This window comes from Nicotiana tomentosiformis, chromosome 3 (genome assembly GCF_000390325.3).
Source record: "Nicotiana tomentosiformis chromosome 3, ASM39032v3, whole genome shotgun sequence".
Classification (NCBI taxonomy): domain Eukaryota; kingdom Viridiplantae; phylum Streptophyta; class Magnoliopsida; order Solanales; family Solanaceae; genus Nicotiana; species Nicotiana tomentosiformis.
The window spans coordinates 94,111,550-94,131,953 of NC_090814.1; the positions used below are offsets into that span (position 1 = coordinate 94,111,550).

The following is a 20,404-nucleotide window of genomic DNA, read 5'->3' on the forward strand; positions in this document are numbered from 1 at the left end:
TGGGAAAGAACTTGAAGAAATGAACAGATCACCGAGAGACTGGGTGAAGTCGAGCCCGGGGTCAATCCCAAGATAAAAAAAATGCTTGAAGCATTAACGAAGCGGGTAGAGTCAGGTGAGAAGAAAATTGACGCCAATGACAAGAAGGTGGAAACATACAATTCCAGGGTCGATCAAATTCCAGGAACACCCCCGATATTAAAGGGGCCGGATTCCAAGAAATTTATCTAGAAGCCTTTTCCTCCAAGCGCGACACTGAAGTTGATCCCAAAGAGGTTTTGTGTGCCCTATATCCCCAAATGGAATCAAATGGAATGACTTGGAAGATGATGAAATCGAGTTGGTATTACAGAAGAAGTTTTGGGAGACTTTGTCCAAAGGAGCAATGATTTGGTATCACAACTTACCCCCAAATTCCATTGACTCATTTGTTATTCTTGCAGATACTTTCGTAAAGGCCCATGCCGGGGCCATCAAGGTTGAGATCATAAAGTAAGACCTTTTCAAGGTTAAACAAAGAGACAACGAGATGCTAAGGGAGTTCGTATCAAGGTTCCAAATGGAACGGATGGACCTGCCTCCGATGGCAGATGACCAGGTCTATTTATCAGGGTCGAGGATGACCAACTCGGATCTCCTTCTGGGTTTGTTTATCCCATCAAAGCCGACGACATATCTAAGAGAGTCGTTGATCATGAGCTAAGGCCGGTTCGGGATCGGTACCAACCATACAATGCGGACCGAAGGGGAAATGGGTTCGGGCGTCACCCCACAAGGAACAAAAAGAGAGGTGATTGAAGGCTTAGTGACTGAGGTCTGATAAGCAAAAATGGTTTCGACAGGCCGCTTGGGAGTAGGGAAGCACCGAGATTGATGGTAGGCTATAATCCCATATTTTAGTCGCTTAATTCACTCTAATTCATTGCACTTAACTTACGTTGAGCTTTAATTAGGCGTGTTTTGCACTTATTGTGTGTTTTATGCCTTGTAGGAGTGATTCCGAGCTTTGTAGATGTTGTGGCATGAATTCCTGCTATTTTGGAGCTTTGAAGTCTGAGTAAAAGCCCAAGGGTTAAGTTAGGAACGTGTTAGGGGATCAACGGATGATAATGCACTTTAAGAACGAAACGAAGAATCGAGTAGGCATACTGCGTATTGTCCAATAAAATGCACATAACATTTTTCTCATAAATCCGTTTGGGCTCCACAATATATAGTTGGAAATCTATTTAAAAGGGCTACAACTTTCATGTTTTACGTTTTCCAAAATTCCTAACTTGCCACCCAGGTGCGTGACCAAGTGCGCGATCGCATACCTCGGCGCGCACTTGAGGCAGAACAATGTGCAAAATGTGCAACCAAGTGTGCAAGCCGGTCTCCAGGTGCTCGTCCGCACATGTCCTATTTGGGAGAAGTCCTATTTCGCTAAGAAAAATGTAGTTTCGTCTAGGATTTGTTTTGGGGGCGGATAAATACCCCAAAACACTATTTTTGACACACTTTTAACATACCTTAGACCTAAGGAAGCTAGGGAGAAGAGGGAGAAGCACGAGCACAAGGATTTCATCCTTCCGTCCTCACTCAAATCCGGGTTTGGATTGTATTTATATTTTTCTCTACTTTTATTTCATTTGTGAAGAACTTCTCCATGTCTATGGAGTAGAACCTTTTGAGTTTTGATGGATTTGGTGTATTGATGGTTGTTTGTGGATTATAACTCGATTTTTATGTATTTGAATCATTTTTGGAAGATTTAATTATTACATCTATGTTCACTTGTTCTTGTAATTGAAAGAGGCATAACTTGTGATATATTTGCACTATATTGTTGGTTGAGTTCATAGATTCTTCTAAGTAATCTAAAGAGGCTAGTTGAATCCTTGATTAAACCTAGTTAGGAGGATAATCGAAAGAGGTTCTCCTAAAGACCAATCCATTTAGAATTCTTGCATATATTCACCGAGCTTAAATTGGTTCATATTGTGAGGTTGAGACTTAATCGAGAGAAGAGTTTCTACTAATCATTTGTACTGATAATTAAGTGAATTCGAGAGACTCACTTGAACATTAGAAGTGAATTATCTAGAGTTAGATCCCGAACAATTATCTTGCACCTATCCTATCAACCCATATTTTCTCCCATTGATAACTCCCTTTCTTACTTTTGTTACGATTGTCATTAGTCAATAGTTGTAGATTTTAGATTATTAATTATATAAACCTCAACTGTTGATCCTCCTGAATAGAAATTTAGCTACAAACTACGATAATAATGTTTAAATCTAATCCATGTGGACACGATATTATACTATACTATTTTTGACTAGCGAGCACAATTTAAATGTGTGTTTTGCGCTCGTTAAATTTTGGCGACGTTGCCAGGGATTGGAAATCAATGGTGTTTGATGTAGTTTGTAGTTCTAATTCAGGAATTAGTTTTTAATTTTTTTTATTTTTTATTTTAATTTTAGTTTGTTTGGTTAACTTCTTTTCAAGTTTTTTTTTTTGTTGAAAAAAATCTTGAAGAACATATTCTTGTTATTGAACTCTAAATGATGTGAAGATGTAGTACAACCAGCCTAGAAAACGGTTGAAGAGTTAGCAGTTGAACACTGTCAGCAGTCTACTATGTGTTTTAAATACGGTGGAAATCATTTATGAGTTGATTGTCAAGCAGGTAGGTAATCTTTCTGTGATTCATCTTTTGAACACTCTCACTTTGTCTCTAGTCCGTACAGGTATGAGGATTCATATGGGTACAATTCTTACTCTGGTTGGGATGAATACCCTTATTATGACTAGAATGAAAGCTAAGCGAGACAACCACCTCAAGAGGAGAATGGCAGTTTAGAAGAGCTTATGTATAAGTTCATAAATAAGGTGGAAGAGAAATTTATACAAGATGATGAAGCCACTAACAACCTAACAATGTAAGTGAATCAATTAGTAAATAGACTTAGCTCGTTGCATTGTGATGGTGAATATATGGAAGAGAAACCGTGTGAAAATGAGCCTACCCGAGATGATGAACATCTACAAAGAGAGTTTTCTCCTCTACAAAAGGACTATGTTTCAACTGAGATGATTGAAAATAAAGCTTTGGTTGATTATGAAGCAATACAAAAAGAGTTCAAAACCTCATCCACCTATCCACAATTGTAATTTTTAGTAGAAGAGAATGAGGAACAAATGGTCTTGGACATACCAGAGGAACACTCACATGACCCCTCTTCTTCATTTCTTACTCTAACCTTGATCATGTGAATTTTGTTTTTGGAGATTTACAGGAATATGCATGGATTGATCTTGTGAATGAATGGATTGATCTTGTGATTTACCTCTCGTGAGCACTTGAAATTGTATGAACTTTGTAAAAGTTGAAGTGTGGGGTGATTGGTTTGGCTTTTGAGTGGAACTATTGAACTAAGGAGAAAGGTGCACAATTTTGAAAAATAAAGAGCCACTTGAATTGAAAAATAAAGAAAAACAAATAAGTGTATGATTGTGAAAAATATTGTTGAACTAAGGAGAAAGGTGCACAATTTTGAAAAATAAAGAGCCACTTGAATTGAAAAATAAAGAAAAACAAATAAGTGTATGATTGTGAAAAATATTCCTTGATAGTGGTTACTTGATGTAATTGTGCTTAAAGAAGTAGGGAGTTAATGTATATTGATGTAAATGTGGAGTTATGGTTTGACATAAGTGTGGGGTTTTGAACGGTCAATTGTATGTATTAAAGTGCTTAGGGATGTGTAGTCAATATATCCAAATATATCCTACCCGTCCTGCAGCCTACATTACAACCAATTAAAGTCCTACTAGATCCTTGACTGAATAAGCTCAATTAGTAGAGTAGTACACTACGGGCAAGCTTATGGTACATTTTTTGTTGCACATGAATGTTGTTCTGAGAGTGAGTGAATTCTTCCTATCTTGAGTTCCTAATTGTTCTTAAACTTTATTATTTGTGGAATTACTCTCTATTCTTGTGTGAGGGCACTTGATTCATGAAGGAAAGAAAATGTCATTGACCTCCGTGTTAGAGTAAGCGAGCGAGTTGTGAAAAATATGTGGCATGAATGAGTCAACTCTTGAGGCGAGGATGTTACAGTCTTGTGCTTAATCTTTTCTAATATTCTTGGTGTGATAAGTTAGGAGAGTTGTTTAAAAAGGTCATGTCTATGTGAAGTATAGTTTGATTGCTCGAGGACGAGCAATGGTTTAAGTGTGGGGTGTTGATAGTAGGCTATAATCCCATGTTTTAGTCGCTTATTGCACTCTAATTCACTGCACTTTACTTACGTTGAGCTTTAATTAGGCGTGTTTTGCACTTATTGTGTATTTTATGCCCTGTAGGAGTGATTTCGAGCTATGTAGATGTTGTGGCATGAATTCCGGCTATTTTGGAGCTTTGAAGTCTAAGTAAAAGCCCAAGGGTTAATTTGGGATCGTGTTCGGGGATCAACAGATAATAATGCACTTTAAGAATGAAACGAAGAATCGAGCAGGCATACTGCGCATTGTCCAGTAAAATGCACATAACCTTTTGCTCATAAATCCGTTTGGGCTCCATGTCTACTTTTATTTCATTTGTGAAGAACTTCTCCATGTCTATAGAGTAGAACCTTTTGGGTTTTGATGGATTTGGTGTATTGATGGTTGTTTGTAGATTATAACTCTATTTTTATGTATTTGAATCGTTTTTGGAAGATTTAATTGTTGCATATATGTTCACTTGTTCTTGTAATCGAAAGAGGCATAACTTATGATATATTTGCACTATATTATTGGTTGAGTTCATAGATTCTTCTAAGTAATCGAAAGAGGCTAGTTGAATCCTTGATTAAACCTAGTTAGGAGGATAATCCAAAGAGGTTCTCCTAAAGATCAATCCATTATGAATTCTTGCATATCTTCACCGAGCTTAAATTGGTTCATATTGTGAGGTTGAGACTTAATCGAGAGAGGAGTTTCTTCTAATCATTTGTACTGATAATTAAGTGAATTCGAGAGACTCACTTGAACATTAGAAGTGAATTATCTAGAGTTAGATCCCGAACAATTATCTTGCACCTATCCTATCAACTCATATTTTCTCCCATTGATAACTCTCTTTCTTACATTTGTTGCGATTGACATTAGTCAATAGTTGTAGATTTTAGATTATTAATTATATAAACCTCAACTGTTGATCCTCCTAAATAGAAATCTAGCTACAAACTACGATAATACTCTTTAAATCCAATCCCTATGGACACGATATTATACTATATTATCTTTGACAAGCGAGCACAATTTAAGTGTGTGTTTTGCGCTCGTCAGAGATTATCAGAGTATAACTTCAACGTTGATGTCGCCTGCATCGTCTCAGCCATCGGGCGCATCAAAGAGACCAAGTGGCCCCGACCATTGCAATCCGACCTAACCTAAAGAGATCCTAACTTAATATGTACGTATCACGACATGACCGAGGATTGCCGTCACAGGACCGAGGATTGTCGACAGTTGAGAAAAGAAGTTGCCCGGTTATTCAACAATGGGCACCTCCGAGAGTTTTTGAGTGATCAAGCCAAAAGCCACTTCAGGAACATGGACGCCAACAAACAGGTCGAACAAAAGGAGTATCAACACATCATCAACATGATCATAGGAACAATAAAGCGCACTAAAGTATCTATCACAAGGGGAAAACGCACCCGAGATTATGTCCCGGAGGGAACCATTTCATTTAGCTACGAGGATGCCGAGGGCATCGTGCAACCTCACAATGATGCGCTGGTAATATCCGTACTTATCAATAAATCACGACTTAAACATGTGTTGATTGATCCGCCAATATCATCAGATTAAGGGTCGTAGAATAATTGGGGTTAGAGGACCAAATAGTGCCAGCAGACCGGGTGTTGAACGGATTTGACATGGCATGCGAAACCACTAAAGGGGAGATAACCCTACCAGTAAACACTGTCAGGACGATCTAAGAGGCAAAGTTCTATGTGATCGAAGGGGACATGGGGTATAACACTCTATTGAGAAGGCCATGGGTTCACAACATGAGGGTGGTACCCTCGACCTTGTAGCAAGTGTTGAAATTCCCTACACCGGGAGGAGTCAATACAGTCTACGAAAAGCAACCGGCCGTAAAAGAGATATTCGGAGTCAACGAGGTAATCCCGGTGCCCGCGGTTTTGACATCAAAGAACGCGGAGCCGACTAGAAAGGAAGAAATCAAATAGCAATCACTAATGCCGACCTCAGCCAAACCGGAGGAACGAGGAGTAGACGAGGAGGATGATTACGGAGTCCCGAGATCATTCATAGCTCCTGATGACACCAATGCCACCAAATCGACGGTCGAAGAGTTGGAGCAAGTCATATTAATTGAACACCTACCGGATTGAAATGTATACCTGGGCACAGGGTTAGTTCCCGAGCTCAGGAAAAAACTTATTGATTTTCTTAAATCTAACATAGATTGTTTTTCTTGGTCCCATCTTGATATGATAGGGATCCCATCGGAGGTAACCACTCATAAGCTGAGTTTGGACCCGAAGTTCAATCCTATTAGGCAGAAGAGGAGGCCGCAGTCCGAGATAAAGCATGCATTCATCAAGGACGAGCTATCCAAACTCCTTAAAATAGGGTCCGTCCGGGAAGTTAAATACCTGGACTGGTTAGCTAACGTAGTGGTAGTGCCTAAAAAAGGGAATAAGATAATAATGTGTGTATATTACAAAAATCTAAACAAAGAATGCCCTAAGTATTCTTTCCCTTTGCCTAACATCAATCGGATGATCGATGCTATAGCCGGGCATGAGATACTTACCTTTCTCGATGCCTACTCCAGGTACAACCAAATTTAGATGGACCTGGATGATCAAGAAAAGACTTCTTTCATTACTAAATTCGCACCTACTATTATAATGTAATGCCGTTTGGATTAAAGAACATCGGTGCCACCTATCAACGCCTAGTAAATTGGATGTTCGAAGAACAGAAAGGAAAATCAATGGAAGTTTATATTGATGATATGTTGGTCAAGTACATGTGAGCTAAGGACCATTTGAAACATTTATAGGAGACCTTCGACATACTAAAGAAATACAACATGAATCGAAACCCAGAGAAGTGCGTATTCGAGGTCGGATCGGGAAAATTCCTCGGGTTCATGGTATCCAATCAAGGAATCGAGTTCAACCCTGACAAAATAAAGGCCATAGAGGACATCACCATTGTGGACAATGTCAAGGCCATTGAAACACTGACCGGACGTATAGCCGCCTTGGGCCGGTTCATCTCGAGGTCCTCGGAGAAAAGCCATAGATTCTTCTCACTGTTAAAGAAGAAGAATAACTTTTCCTGGACCCCCATCAAGCTTTGGAAGAAATCAAATGGTAGCTATCGAGTCCACCCCTGATGCATACTCCAAAGGAAGACGAATATTTGTACCTCTACTAGGCGGTTTTCGAGGTAGCAGTAAGTGGAGTCTTAGTTCAGGAGGAAGAAGCTACGCAATTTCCTATTTACTATGTCAGTAAAACTCTAGGCGAAGCCGAATCAAGGTATCCTTATCTAGAAACATTAGTGCTCGCTTCGCTATGCGCCTCCAGGAAGCTAAAGCCATACTTTCAATGCCACCCCATATGTGTCATGACCTCTTACCCGCTAAGTAACATCATGCACAAGCCCGAGCTCTCGGGATGATTGGCTAAATGGGCAGTGGAAATTAGCAGGTACGATATCGAGTATCGACCCTGAACCGCCATAAAGTCTCAAATTTTGGCAGACTTCATGGCTGACTTTACGCCAGCCTTAATACCCGAAGTCAAAAGGGAATTATTGTTAACCTCAGGGACTATTTTGGGAATCTGGACCTTTTTCACGGATGGTGCCTCGAACGCGAAGGGGTCTGTCCTCGGTATCGTATTAGAACTGCCTACGGGAAATATAATTAGGCAATCTATTAGAACTGTGAAATTGACTAACAATGAGTAGTGCAGCTAGAAGTCCACGCCGAAGTGAACTCAATGAGTTTAACTTGGGATTGGAGGAACAAATACATAGACTACTTGAAGAAAGGAAAATTGCCTTCAGATCCCAAAGAATTGAGAGCCCTGCGCACCAAGGCTGCCAGATTTAGCTTGGTCGAAGAGGCATTGTTCAGGAGGACCTTCGACGGCCCGCTAGCCAGATGCATGGGACCGGGAGAGATCGAATAAGCCATGAGAGAAGTTCAAGAAGGCACTTGTGGGAACCATTCAGGGGCAGAATCTTTGGTTCAAAAACTAATTAGGGTTGGCTATTACTGAACCAAAATGGAGAAGGATGCGAAGGACTTCGTACGAAAATGCTACAACTACCAAAGACACGCCCCGATGATCCATCAACTAGGAGAAATGCTCCACTCGATCCTGCCCCGGTGGCCATTTATGAATTGGGGAATGGACATCGTTGGCCCCCTGCCATGGGCACCCGGTAAAGCTCAATTCATACTATTCATGACCGGTTATTTTTCCAAATGGGTTGAGGCTCAAGCATTCGAAAAGTTCCGGCAGAAAGAATTCATTGACTTCATCTGGGACCACATAATATGTTGATTTGGGATACCGACCGAGATGTTTGTGACAACGGAAAATAATTCGTCGGCAACAAGGTGAGTAAGTTTTTCGAAGATCACAAGATCTAGAAGATACTATCAACGCCTTATCACCCTAGTGGGAATAGGCAGGCAGAATAAACGAACAAGACTATACTTCAAAACCTGAAAAAGTGGTTAACCGGTGCAAGAGGGAAATAGAAGGAGATCCTGCCCGAAGTCCTGTGGACATACCGTATAACTTCGAAATCAAGCACCGGGGCCACCCCATTTTCCTTGGTCTACAGAGTCGAAGCCTTAATACCAGCCGAGGTGGGAGAATCGATCCTCAGGTTCCAGTATGCGACCAAAGATCCAAACGGCAAGGCCATGATCATGAGTCTGGAACTATTGGATGAAACGCGGGAGGTCACCCTGGTCCGGTTGGCCGCCCAGAAGTAGCGAATTGAAAGGTATTATAATCGAAGATCCAGTCTCTGACACTTTCAAGTCGGGGACTTAGTGTTGAGAAAAGTAACACTACACACCAGGAACCCGAACGAAGGGAAACTGGCCCCGAACTGGGAAGGACCATATCGAGTAGTCGGAATAACCGGCAAAGGCTCATATAAACTCGAAACGGGAAACAACGTACAACTACCAAACAACTGGAACGTGATACATTAAAGCGGTAATACTGCTAAGGTACGAACTCAATAACTTTAATCATATTATAAGTCAGACTAACGTATGCAGGTAATCAGCCAAGGACGGACGTGGCTATTAGGTCTGAAAGCATGTGTTGCACTCTTTTTCCCTTGAACCGGTTTTGTCCTAAAATGGGTTTTTCGGTTTGGTTTTTAATGAGTCGACAGTAAAACGTGCTACCTTAGATTTGAAGACTGGTTTCAATCCAGAATCAATAATCATTTGCTTCAGGTCAACAACATTCCGAGCCCTCACGAGTTCGACCTCGAATACTGGGGGCTATTACCCCCCGGATTAAAATCTTTAGCAAGGGAAAAAGAAAATTGTATGTGCTAAAAGCTAAGGTTTGGTGGTTAGGATTTATTATAAGGGTCAAACGGTCGTATGAACCGTGCCCACATAGTCCACTCTAGCCATGGCACACGTTTTTATGTGCCTTCGATCATGTACCTTGCATACTAAGTAATGAAAGAAATTTCTACTTTCCTTACACTTTGTTATTGAGCATTTTGCTTCTTCGATCATGGATCCTAAAGCCCACGGGCTACCCCTACTCAGGGACTGTCAAGCCTACGGGCTATCCCTATTCGGGGACTGTCGCCCGATGAAAATTCGAATAACCCAGGCTACCGAATCCCGGAGGCACCAAACCCATTAGACGGTGCCCAAATATAAAAGGCTACGGCTACCCTAAAAAGGGCTCTGAGATGTTCAAAATCTGTAACCATAAAGTAAGGCCCTTACGAATGATTCGAAACCTACTAAAAGGTTACCCTCGGCAAAAAGGTCTAAAAATACTTAAGCATCTTAGAAACCTCCAGTCTCACCGAGGGTTCGAAGCCACAAGTAAACCAAAGTTGCATCGAAGTCGGGCTTCATTAGAACCTCCGAAAAACGGATGCTCCAGAACTACATCTAATTCTGTGCTAAGGCATCAAAAATAATATGCAAATAGAAATTGCAAGAAGATGCTGGAAAAGTAAAGACACAGTATTGCCAGAAAGGGAAAAAATTATATACTCCAAAATATATTTACAAAGGCCCGATAGAACGGCCTCAAAACAAAATAATACATAAGGAAAAAGTGGAAAAATACTAAGGCATCTATGCCTGGTCTTCACCGGAGCCCGACTCGTCGCTAGAACAGTCGGAGCCCTCCGAGCCTTCAAGACCTTCAGGTTCGTATACCTCTTTTGCCTCGGCCTCGAGCCTCCTAGCTTCTTTAATCTTGGTCGATAGGTCAAAACCTCGGGCATGGATATCTTCGAGGGTCTCTCTCCGGGATAGCCGCTTTATGTACTCAGTATTTATCTTTAAGAGGGTCTCGGATGCCTCCACATCGGTCTTATACAGGGCCACCATCTTCTTAGAATCAGTAAAGGTCACATAAAATTTGGACCTCAGTGCAGTATATTCTTATCCGAGAGCATCCTGTTCCGTGATGGACGAGCTCAACTATGCCCAGAGATCATCATTCAACCGAGACCACTTATCGTCTTTGTCCTTCACCACCCGGAGTTGGTTCTCGACTGATTCCAACTCCGCCTTCGCAACTTCCTTTTTCGAAGCCAGCAGGTCCATCCTTCCCTTCCACACTTCGGCTGTGGCCTTGACCTCGTCCATCTCAGCCCGCAGCTGGTCGATCAAGTCTATCTTCTATTGGACCTGCGAAGTTGTGTTGTTAGTTACCACGACTAGCTGCTCGGTTTTAACCTTAAAGATCTTTACCTTATCAAACAGGTCGGCATGTTCCCGCTTCAGGATCAAGGTCTCCTTCTGAGCTTTTTCCAGCTTGGTCTGGAGAATCGGGAGGTCTTTGAGGGCCTCGTCCTGCTGCTCACTAGGAGCCCTGTACATGTCCTTTTTCTGGACCTGCTCTTTGAGCTTGAACTCGAGCTGGCTAATCTCCAAGCAGTGCTGGAGAAAGCTTTCATTTAAAGCACTGAAGCCTGAAAAACAATGAAGTTAGTAGAGGACATCAAAAACCAAAGTAAGATTCACAAAAGGGTACAAAGGGCTGACGCCTTAACCGGTTCAGTGCCTGTTGCGCCTCATTGAAAAGGCTCGACGTGCCTACCTCGTTCATCTTTTCCTGGTCCTCCTAGGTCACTAGGCATCAGAGGTAGTTGGCTATGCCCACCAGAGTAGACATGACCCGGGCATCCTCCGAGATTGTAAGAACGACCATTCTCTTGCGCTCGGGGTCCACGCCAGCTCCCGAGGGCACATCCTTCTTTGGGACCTCCAGGTGACCAAGCCCGAAAAAATCATCCAGTGCGGCCATATCCATGTCATCAAAAAATGTGTTGAGGGCATCATCTGGGCCCTGTGCTCCCTCGCTTGACTTCTCTTTGCCTTCTTGAGCCTCTTCGAGCATGGACCCGTTATAGGAGGGTGTCTCCACGATGTCAATGACACCGGTCGCCTCCTTCGGAATAGGGGCGGATTTTCGGGAGGCCGCAACCTCTATCTCTTTCTCTGGTTCCCGAGTTAGAGGGAGATCGACCTCATGCTCTTTTTTCTCGGTTGTCACCCAATCCCCCTCATTGAGGGTCGGCCCATGAGAAATGAAAAAGTCAACGTCTTCCGGATCTTCCCTGAGCCGGTAGAGAAAATCAGAGTCCGGTACTGTGGACTTGGAGCTCTTTTTGGGCTTCTGGACCCAGATGGTCACCTTCTTCTGCTTCTTTGCCTAGACATCTAGGGAACCCGAGGACTAACTCTTTTTATTCTTCTTCTCCTTCGCGACAGTCTTGGGCTTCCCCAAAATGAAGGGTTCGGCAATCGAGGATGGATCCTCGTCCTCATCCAACGACCTAAGTTCGGTGGTCTTAGGCAAACCTGTAAGAAAAGAGAAAGGGTTAGCACTGTGTAAGTTAAGAGCATGGTGATAATTATTCAAGGAAGAACCTCACCATGAGAACGGGCCTCTCATTTGCCCTTTGAAAGCTTGTGCCATACGCGCTTGGTGTACAATATTTGCTTGCAGATCCTCTCGATCCACTCCTTGAATCGGGGGATTGCATCAGGAACTTGGGAAATAGTTGTACGACCACAAACACATGCAATGAGAGAAAGAATAAAAAGAAAGGAATACTCAAGAAAGACAATACTTACGGAATGCGTTCCATTCCCCGGGGAATGGCAAAAACTCGGGAGGGATCAAGTCTTCGGTTTTCACCCGAACGAACCTCTCCTGCTAGCCTCGATCTCGGTCCTCGTCGACGCTCTAGAAAGGAGCCTTTCTTGCTTGGCGAACGAGCTTGATCAGTCCCCCTCGAAAGATTCGGGGACTGTACAGGCGGAGTAGATGGCCGAGGGTGAACCAAGGGGCTTCGGTGTTGTTCAAAAAATGGCGTAAGAGGACCACAATCCTCCAGAAGGCCAGGTGGATTTGCCCAAGGCACACCTCGTACCTTTTGCAAAAACAAGGACTCTAGGGTCCACCGGGGCGAGCGTGAAGGGGTAAGTATAAACACTCAAATACCCCTTTACGTGAGTAGCAATATCGTCATTGGGCCCGGGAACGACCACGTCCTTACCCTCCCATTTACAGTCCACTCGGATTGCGGGTAGGGTATCTTCAGTGACAGAGCATATGTATCTCCATGCTCTCTCGGCTCGGTCTTGTTGACTAGAGGCCTTCTTGACCTTGAAGTCATCCCCGATGGAGCAGCCCTAGGTATGAAGCTCTTCATAGGGGGCTCCTGAGCCACTTCGGGAACGGCCACCTCGGCATCTGCGGCCGGGTGGGAAGATGAAGGAGTAGCCTGCTGAGGCACCGACCTGGAAGCTTTTGCCATTATAATCTGGGAAATATGAAGGCCTGAAGAAAAATATGAAGATTTGAAGATGCTATGAAGGTATGAAGGTCTGGATTGAAGGTTCAAAGAAGATGTATGAAGCTGAAGATAAAGATATAAAGGCTCAAAGAACAATGTATGAAGATCTGGAGAAGTTAGAAGTCGTTAGAGAGTTCGAGGGTAAAGTCTAGAATCGAAAAATAGAAGAAGTGAAAAAGGTTGAAGCTTTTATATGAGAAAAAACAATCAATGCGCGATGTTTCGCATTCGAAGGCAGCAAGCCGGTGGCTGACACGTGTCCAAAGTCAGAACGACGCGACTGATGGGACGTTTTGGTTTACCCGTCATCTCAGTTGTAACGTACGAAGGAAAGAACCTGGGTTCATTGATCGTTTCCCATCGTTTCGGCAAACCTACTCTCCGAAAAACGAGGTGACTATCTCTATACGGGTATAATGCATACCTCGATTTCCCGGTGAAGAAAACGGAAGAAGGGCATGGACGCACAAGATTGAAATCGAGGCTGGAAGCCCTTCGTATCGAGATCCATGAAAGGTGAACAATGTGTTCATCATCGGGCATGATAAAACGACGTTCTCCGAACCCAGAACGAGTTCTAAAACCTCGGGAAGCACGGTAAATGGTTACACCCGATAGAGGGCCGTGATATTCATACCTAACCGAATATCATGGTGTAGATCCCGCTCGATGTCGGTTACAAATCAGTAATTAACGAGAAAAGAGGATTTTTACCTTTTTTAGACTTGTATTAGGGATAAACTTTCCTACTATATAAAGGGGAAGTTTTTCTTTTGTAAGACACATTGTAACACGCGAATCAAAACAATACAAATTCATTTTCTACTTTCTAGCTACTGCAAAAGTTCTTATTTAATTGTCTTGTTCTTCATTCACAACTGGGTTCGAACCAAGGGTTCAATCGAGGGCAAAATTATTGTTCAACTTGGGTTCGGGCTTGGCCATAACATTACAGCCGGTTTGATCGTTTATTCTGTCTTTAATTCATTTATCTAATATTCTTGATTATATGTGTTGAATCAATACACATGTCCTTAAAACCGCGTACAAATTCAATTGTTATCCGATTTAAGGATAAACATTTATAAGCCACAAAATGAGGACTAGCTTATAGCAATGCGTTGTCCATTCTCGCTCTTTTTAATTTTAAAACCTGAAAATTGTTCAAAATTTGGAGCAGCTGGAGGAAGTAATAGGACACACTTTAATATGTATTGGAAACATCATTCATTTTTTTAATCTGTGTTGTTGCATTGGTTGTCAGAAAGTTAAACTGAAAGATTCAGGATCATGTATTATGTTGGAAGTAATAGGACACACTTTAATATGTATTGGAAACATCATTCATTTTTTTAATCTGTGTTGTTGCATTGGTTGTCAGAAAGTTAAACTGAAAGATTCAGGATCATGTATTATGTTGGAAGTAATAGGACACACTTTAATATGTATTGGAAACATCATTCATTTTTTTAATCTGTGTTGTTGCATTGGTTGTCAGAAAGTTAAACTGAAAGATTCAGGATCATGTATTATGTTGGAAGTTGGAAAATTGGACCCGAGTTACAGTGTTAGAAGCTTCATTTCTTCTCTTTACATCTATGATTTAACTCGACAAGAGACCTTACTACATCCCTCATTGCAGGCCTGGCATTTGCCTCGGGTTGAGCACATTGAAGCGCCAGATCCACTATTTTCAGGGCTTTCCATTGTTCTTCTGCATCCCAGAGACGAATTTCTTCATCAAGAAAACAAAAGAAATTGTTGCTTCTCTGCAAGTACTTCCTAACCCAGGAAATGATGTCTAATCCTTCCTCAAAGCTGGGGTCTACTGGCAATTTTCTGCAGAAGAGCTCCAGTAGAACAACTCCATAGCTATAAACATCACTTTTTTCTGTCAATTGAGCTGAGTATGCATTCTCTGTATTGATGGAGGGAGAAGGACATGGAGGGGGTCAATGGAGAAAGTAATCAAAGTTATTAGTTCATCAAAGTAATATGCCAACTGAATTATACTGAAAATTGGCATAGTAAAGTGTGGCTAACCTGGAGCAATGTATCCTAGTGTCCCAACGATTGTGGACTTTGATGCGTTTTCATCAGAATCTGATACTATTTTAGCAATCCCGAAGTCTCCAATCTTTGGCTCCATCTCAGAATCCAACATTACATTATCTGATTTGAGATCTCTGTGAATAATTTGAGGGACAGAATCATGGTGAAGATATGACAGACCTTGAGCAATACCAAGAGCAATACGATGACGGGACTCCCAGTCCAGGACTACAGGTGGTTTACTCTGGTGAAGGGCATAATGAAGAGTCCCTCCAGGGATTAATTCTGTTAGAATGAAGCCATATCCGTGTCTGATGCAGTATCCTCCCGATTTTACCAAATTGCGGTGTCTGACTAGATTTAGGGTTGTCATTTCATCATTGAATGCTCTCTCAGCTAAGTCAATTTTCTTGACAGCCCAATGCTTTTTGGATTTCACAGTTTCCATCTTATAAACTGTTCCATGCTTGCCTCTTCCGATAACGTATTTTTCGCTCCAGCCCTCTGTTGCATGTACAATGTCCTCAAAACTTATACCATCTGGTAGATCATCAAGCCCTGATTGACACTTGATGAGCCGATGCTTAGGGTGCCGAGTAACTAGTAAGTATATGGCAGCAACTATGATTGCCATGGACAGCACACATCCACTAATTACACCAGCCAAGGTCTTCCATTTTACATGTGATTTTTTCACATGCTTGCAGTTACTACCTTGAGCGCCTGATAAGCAGAGTCCTGGATTTCCCAGTACAGATCCTGGATGTGAAGTTAATAGTTTTCCCCATGAAATGGGTATCTGCCCTGACAAGTTATTAAATGATATGTTGAGAAATGACAGGGTTATCATCCTGTCCATTTCTGATGGTATTGCACCAGACAAGTTGTTGCTTGATATATCAAGGACCTCCAATGTGTCTAGATTGCCTAGGCATCTAGGAATTTCACCAGTAAACTTATTCATGCTCAGATTCAGTGCAAAATTAGGTTGCTTAAGTTTACTCAGACTGCATGGAATTGGGCCTTCGAGCAAGTTGTTTCCCAGCTGCAGCTTTATAAGCTTTTGTGTGGATGAGAAAGTGTCCGGAAGAGCACCAGAAAGTTTGTTGTCCTGCAGCAGAAGATTTTTCAATATTGAATATGATGCAATTTCTTTCGGAACTCTTCCTGAAAGACTGTTGTTGCTGAGGTCCAACTCGGCCAGTTTCGCAGAGTAACCCAACTGAAGTGGAATTTGTCCTTTCAGTCTGTTTGAAGAAATGCTCAGTCTTACAAGATTTTGCAGCTTTCCAAATTCTGCAGGTATGGAGCCAGAAAACATATTTTCTGAAAGATCAATCATTGAAAGGTTAGTCCAGTAGCCAAACGCTGCTGGAATCCTTCCTGCAAGCATATTTCCTCGAACATTCAAGTAAGAAATATTCTCATTCTTTTCAATGTCGTCAGGAATACTCCCCTGCAGATTGTTGTTGAGAAGGTTCACCCTATATACAGATTTGCATTTTGCGATACTTGTTGGGAAGCTTCCATTGAAACGGTTGTATTCAAGAATCAGTACTGCAAGCCTGTTTCCATTACAAAGTTCAGAAGGAATCTGTCCGCTGAAGTTATTATAACCTAAATCAACCTTAAATAAGCCAGGAAAATTATTTTTCCCCAGATCTGGTGGCACCTCTCCGGTAAGGTTATTATGAGCCAAAGAAAGAAATGTCAGTTTCGTCATATTTGTAATTCCATGTGGTATCTTGCCAGTCAATTGATTCTCATAAAGAGCTAGCTCCTCCAGCCCGCTTATTCTGCCTATGCATTCTGGAATTTGGCCTCGAATTTGATTTTTGAATGCATAAAATTTTGCTAGGGTTTGAAGGTTGCAAAGTTCTGAAGGAAGTTCTCCACTGATGGAGTTATTGACGAGACTGATTTCAACAAGAGAAGAGCAGTTTCCAAGTTCTGCTGGTAATGAACCACTAAGCATGTTTTTATACAGATAAAGATTGTTCAAATTCTTCAGACGTCCAACTGACCTGGGAATCTGACCAGTTAATTTGTTAACTGACAAATCAATGTAAGTTATCTGATGACATCCACCAATCTTTTCGGATATACTTCCATTAAACTTATTGAGGGAAAGAACTAGCTCTCTTAAGTTCCCTGTCCATAAGGTTTCAGGAATTTCCCCTATAAAGTGGTTATCATCTAAAGAGAGATTCTTGAGGTTTGAAAGGCCTCTAAAAATATCTGCGGAAATAACTCCTCCAAGATTAGCAGATGATGCATAGAATGCAGTAAGGTTGTGACAATTACCCAGGGTAATTGGCAAAGAACCTGAGAAATGGTTCTCAAAAATATAAAGCTGGGAAAGTGAACACGAGGATGGGAAATCCGGAAGAGGTCCTGTTAGATTGTTTCTTTGGAGGTAGAGATCTGTCAAGTTTGGCAAATCAAATAGCTCATTTGGAATGTTTCCACTAAGGGAATTTTCCCACAGCCCGAGATATTGAAGGCTTGTAGAAAGGCCTACCTCAGAAGGAATGGTGCCATTGAGCTGATTGTAACCCAAATCAAGTTGTAAAAGCTTGCTTGATTTGAAAATCTCTGGTGGGATGGATCCTGAAAATCTGTTGTCGTTGAGGAGAATCGTGTCAAGCTGGCTGCAGTTTGCGAGCATTGCGGGGATGCCACCAGTGAAATGGTTGCCACTGAGATCAAGGGAGACCATGTGAGGAAGACGGCAAAGATTGGGAAAGGCTGTGTCCAAGATCCCAGATAGCAGAAAGTCCCTGAAATTCAATGATTCGACATGAGAAGTTCCGTCTGAATAGCAGGAAACACCTTTCCATTGGCAGTGTGAGACGGACTGATTCCAAGGGAGCAATTGTTGAGAGGGCTCAGGGAGACCGCTGCGGAACCCAAGTAGATGAACAGCATCTTGAGACAATGAGGCCGAAAATACTGCTAAGTTGTTGGCAAAGAAGAGAAGGCAATTAACCAGAAGCAAGAACATTTCTGACCTCTTAAACACTTTCCCACAGAAACTGTATCCAAGTAGCACCTACATGCAGAGAAAGGAGAGCTATTTCAAGAATTGATTTTTAGGTTGGGACCTGAGATGCAACAGATGTGAACTATGTATAAGTTGAGACTTGGTTGTTTATTAACATGTGAATGCAACTAATGGTGCTTAGTGGGATAGCAGGTAATGAATGATTGAGGAAGACAAGAAGTGGAGAATATTTAAAGTTGTGCTTAGGTTGGTTTGCGTTCCCTTTCTACAGCATTAAGCGGAGGATAATGCTTTTAAAAATGGCCATAAGCCAGCCTCATCTTCTCTCCATTTTGTATAATATACACCACGTTCCTGAGTACGCACGCGATTATCTTTATATAAATGTCGGGCCATGTGCATATTGACTCTAGTTTTAACTTTTAAGTGAAAGGCGTGGTGATAACATACAACCAAAGAGACAAATTTTCCTTCTTGCATTTAATTAATGAGTAAGTTTACATTGCTGAATGAAAGTTCGGCATTCTAGTGTAGTATGACCACATACTATATTTAGCCAACTAACATACTTGATTTTGGCCCAGCTCGTTGAACTATACACTCTGGTAGTTGGAACTTGGAAGTCCTTAATAAACTTGTATGATACAAAATCTCTCTATTGTCACAGTGTTTCCTTATGTTTTTAAGTTACTTATTCATTATCAAGTTAAAAATAAACGGGAAAAATTCACAAATAACCAGTTTTTCAGTTATGTAATTAAAAAAATAGCCAATATTATGGAGTTTAACTTCAAAATTTCACTTGGGAAATTTAAAACTTCAGGATACTGCTTATTTTACAGGACCTAGTGAGTACTATTTCTACACGATAAACTGGTAGTAGCTTTCTACATGCAAAATAGGATTCTAACAAAACCTCTTTTATTTTTATATGGTTGTCGCTAAAAAGGGTCTCCCTGTCAGCATAATTAATAAATTCGGAAGTCTAGAAAGCTTTAGGTTGTAATTGTCAGCAGTCGTCTTTGCTTTATTTTCTGTCGTCCTTCTAACATTCTGGCTTAATTTCGACGTGGTTGAGTCAGCAAATCACTCATCTATGTAAACCAAATTTCGCTGGATAATTCACTAATTAATTTGATCCTTCGTGGGTTGTCAAAATATTCATCAGTTATATAGTCCACATTAAGTAATGGAGAGTAACAAGTTAACGTTGTGCTTTTGTTGTTTTTTTGAAAACACTAGATTAGATTTCAAAGGTATTGAATTAATTGTGAATGAGGTGGAATGAAGCTTCGATTAACAGAGAAATATTTAACCATTTGTGTACTTGCTCTTGCATGGTAAAGGTGGAGGATAATGCTTTTCAAAATTGGCCATGAGCCAGCCCCGTATTTCTTTTTACTCAGTTTTATATAAGGAAATTCTACGTCCTATATCAAAGGTATACACCATATTTATTATAAATCAAAATTATTTTAAAATATTATTTTTCTATAGCTACCTTTTATATTTTATAACAAAATAAATATTTATGGTATATACTACCATTGAGGCATGAAATACGTTATTTATTGTATAGGAAAAAATACGACATGACACGTGGCCGCTTAAAGGAAGGACACGTGGAACACAAGATGGAGGTGGCCACCGAACATAGCTATTTCGCTTGTCACCGGAAGAAATAAAGATCATAAAAGGAGTAGTAAATGCTTTGCGTCCAGTAACATTTAATACATAATATTTTGCAGCATTAAGCATGATGGCCCGTTACAAGGAATTTGGTATTTATGTCTAACGTTACATCTTCGTCAATGGCCCTCATAATTGACATTAAAGAAGGGCATGATCCTAGGACTTCCTTCCCTAGACATAGCTATAAATAGAGAGCTCAGTTATCATTGTAAGGGAGGGAATTTTCTAGCTAACTTACACTATATTCTATACAGCATTTTAATACAATTTTAGTCTCTCGCTTTTGATCTCATCATTTTTGTTCCCGAAAATCTTGTTCCCGGACTCATAGCTCTGTTGTTTCATCTACATTCTAAGGCTAAGTATTTTATATTTCATCAGTTATTTCATTACTTTTTGGATCAAATTAATTCATTTGTCTAGAAACCACGAACAAATTCAACTGTACCAATTTTTGGATAAACAGTTTGGTGTCCACCGTGGGGCCTACACAGTCGTGCAGTTAAATTGATCATTGCGGTTTTTTAC

At 41.2% G+C, this 20,404-nt stretch overlaps 1 protein-coding gene and 1 long non-coding RNA gene across 2 annotated transcripts in view; one reads left to right on the plus strand and one right to left on the minus strand.

Moving 5' to 3' along the window:
* The window catches only part of LOC138908782 (uncharacterized), a 165,269-nt gene that overhangs the window by 87,387 nt on the left and 57,478 nt on the right, over positions 1 to 20,404 (plus strand). The window lies entirely within an intron of this gene.
* Positions 14,631 to 18,444, minus strand: LOC104115818 (receptor-like protein kinase). The gene is made up of 2 exons (XM_009626537.4): positions 15,172 to 18,444; positions 14,631 to 15,046 (listed from the first exon to the last, which is right to left on the minus strand). Exons 1-2 carry the CDS (start codon positions 18,182 to 18,184, stop codon positions 14,706 to 14,708), a joined length of 3,354 nt encoding a protein of 1,117 aa, XP_009624832.1. The 5' UTR covers positions 18,185 to 18,444; the 3' UTR covers positions 14,631 to 14,705.

Excerpts from the sequence above, each read along its gene's own strand:
- LOC104115818 (XM_009626537.4), bottom strand. The coding sequence starts at position 18,184 with ATGTTCTTGCTTCTGGTTAATTGCCTTCTCTTCTTTGCCAACAACTTA. Across the intron at positions 15,047-15,171 it reads ACTAGGATACATTGCTCCAG|AGAATGCATACTCAGCTCAA; the intron begins GTTAGCCACACT and ends CCATCAATACAG.